The sequence below is a fragment of the Austrofundulus limnaeus genome, unplaced genomic scaffold (genome assembly GCF_001266775.1).
Source record: "Austrofundulus limnaeus strain Quisiro unplaced genomic scaffold, Austrofundulus_limnaeus-1.0 Scaffold91, whole genome shotgun sequence".
Lineage (NCBI taxonomy): Eukaryota > Metazoa > Chordata > Actinopteri > Cyprinodontiformes > Rivulidae > Austrofundulus > Austrofundulus limnaeus.
This window is the reverse complement of record NW_013952493.1, coordinates 1,211,252-1,212,809: the sequence shown is the minus strand read 5'-3', so window position 1 is coordinate 1,212,809 and position 1,558 is coordinate 1,211,252. Positions and strand designations below refer to the sequence as shown.

At 39.1% G+C, this 1,558-nt stretch overlaps 1 protein-coding gene across 3 annotated transcripts in view; it reads left to right on the top strand.

The window, feature by feature from the left end:
- samd4b (sterile alpha motif domain containing 4B) overlaps positions 1-1,558 on the top strand; it is a 13,373-nt gene that overhangs the window by 5,639 nt on the left and 6,176 nt on the right. For all 3 annotated transcript variants that reach the window (XM_014012467.1, XM_014012468.1, XM_014012466.1), the window contains 2 exons: positions 448-563; positions 802-994. In XM_014012467.1, coding sequence (XP_013867921.1) covers positions 448-563; positions 802-994 — 309 coding nt within the window. The remainder of the gene's footprint in view (positions 1-447; positions 564-801; positions 995-1,558) is intronic.

The window sequence follows — 1,558 nt, the reverse complement described above, 5'->3', positions numbered from 1 at the left end:
CAGAGCAAGGCTTTGGGCATGTTTTTATGAGAGTATAGCATTATAACATGATATGATGTAAAACTCAAAGTAAATTTTACATGATATTGCCCCTTTTAAAAGGTATAAATACTTTTTGCATTTTGTATTTAGGTTTGATTTAAACTTACTGTTCTCCTTTCAATTTTTTTTCAGGATACATTTTACTGTACGTTACACTAGTATACTAGTATATGTATAACTATACATGTGACAAAGTATCTTGGACCTTGCGCAATATGTAAATGGACTTATTAGTAATTTCTAAATTAGATTATTTTAAAAAGAAACTTGTGGGAATAATATTTTTTAATGCGGAAGTTAAAATCTATTTTTTATCTTTGTTTAGAAGCTTCCTCACATACTTTGTTGATTTAAAAATTAAATGTGTTTTTTGTTTACAAATATATATTTTTTTCTGTCTGCCAGGCTTTCACAGAAACTCATAAAAAAAGGCTGGTCTCCTGGAAGCAGCAGGTCCTCAGTCTGCTGCGCCTGTTTCCTCGGAAAGCTATGCCGGACATGTCAGCGTACCGACAGAAAGGGTGAGAATACCTGCCTTCTCTTACCTTTGATCTCCGACTTAAGCAGCACAGATGTCAAACTAACTTAATGTATCCTTCTGCCCTGACTCATCCCTACCGCTTTTGCTTTTTTTCCCCCTTCTCATTAAAATCATTACCATCATTCAAATGAAATATTGCTTCAGCAGCTGGCACACTCCCTCTGCTGGCAATTTCAGATTCTTATTTCTGTTCTGTTTTTGTTTTTTTGCTGTTTCAGCTGGAACTATGGGTCAAACTCCCTCCCCACAGCAGGCTCTGTGAGTGGAGGTGTAAGCCGGCGGGGCCAAAGGCAGTTCCAAATGACCCCCCGTGTTCCCCCAACTGGGCGCATGTGTCTTCCTGGCGGGATCGGGGGAGCGTCTCCACGCCACACGCTCACTAATCCTGCATTGGCAGGCCAGGGTAGACAAGTCAGTATTGCCATCCATGGATAAATTTTTCATAAGTTACAGGAAAGAATCTGGTCATGTCTGCTGTGTACAACAACTACAGCAATCAGGGAGTATTGTCTTAAATGAATCCTTTTATTTATTGGTGACATCATTATTTAGATTAGTTTGCCCGTGCTAATTAATTTTTGCACAGACTGCAGTGATATAAAGGGCAAATCGTTTTGATGTACCTTTTTTTTCGGACTATAAGCCGCACCCGCCATTAAAAAAAAACAAAACAAAAAAACGAGCGAACATCAACATATAAGCCGCACCGGACTATAAGCCGCACCCGCCATTAAAAAAAAACAAAACAAAAAAACGAGCGAACATCAACATATAAGCCGCACCGGACTATAAGCCGCACCCGCCATTAAAAAAAAACAAAACAAAAAAACGAGCGAACATCAACATATAAGCCGCACCGGACTATAAGCCGCACCCGCCATTAAAAAAAAACAAAACAAAAAAACGAGCGAACATCAACATATAAGCCGCACCGGACTATAAGCCGCACCCGCCATTAAAAAAAAACAAAACAAA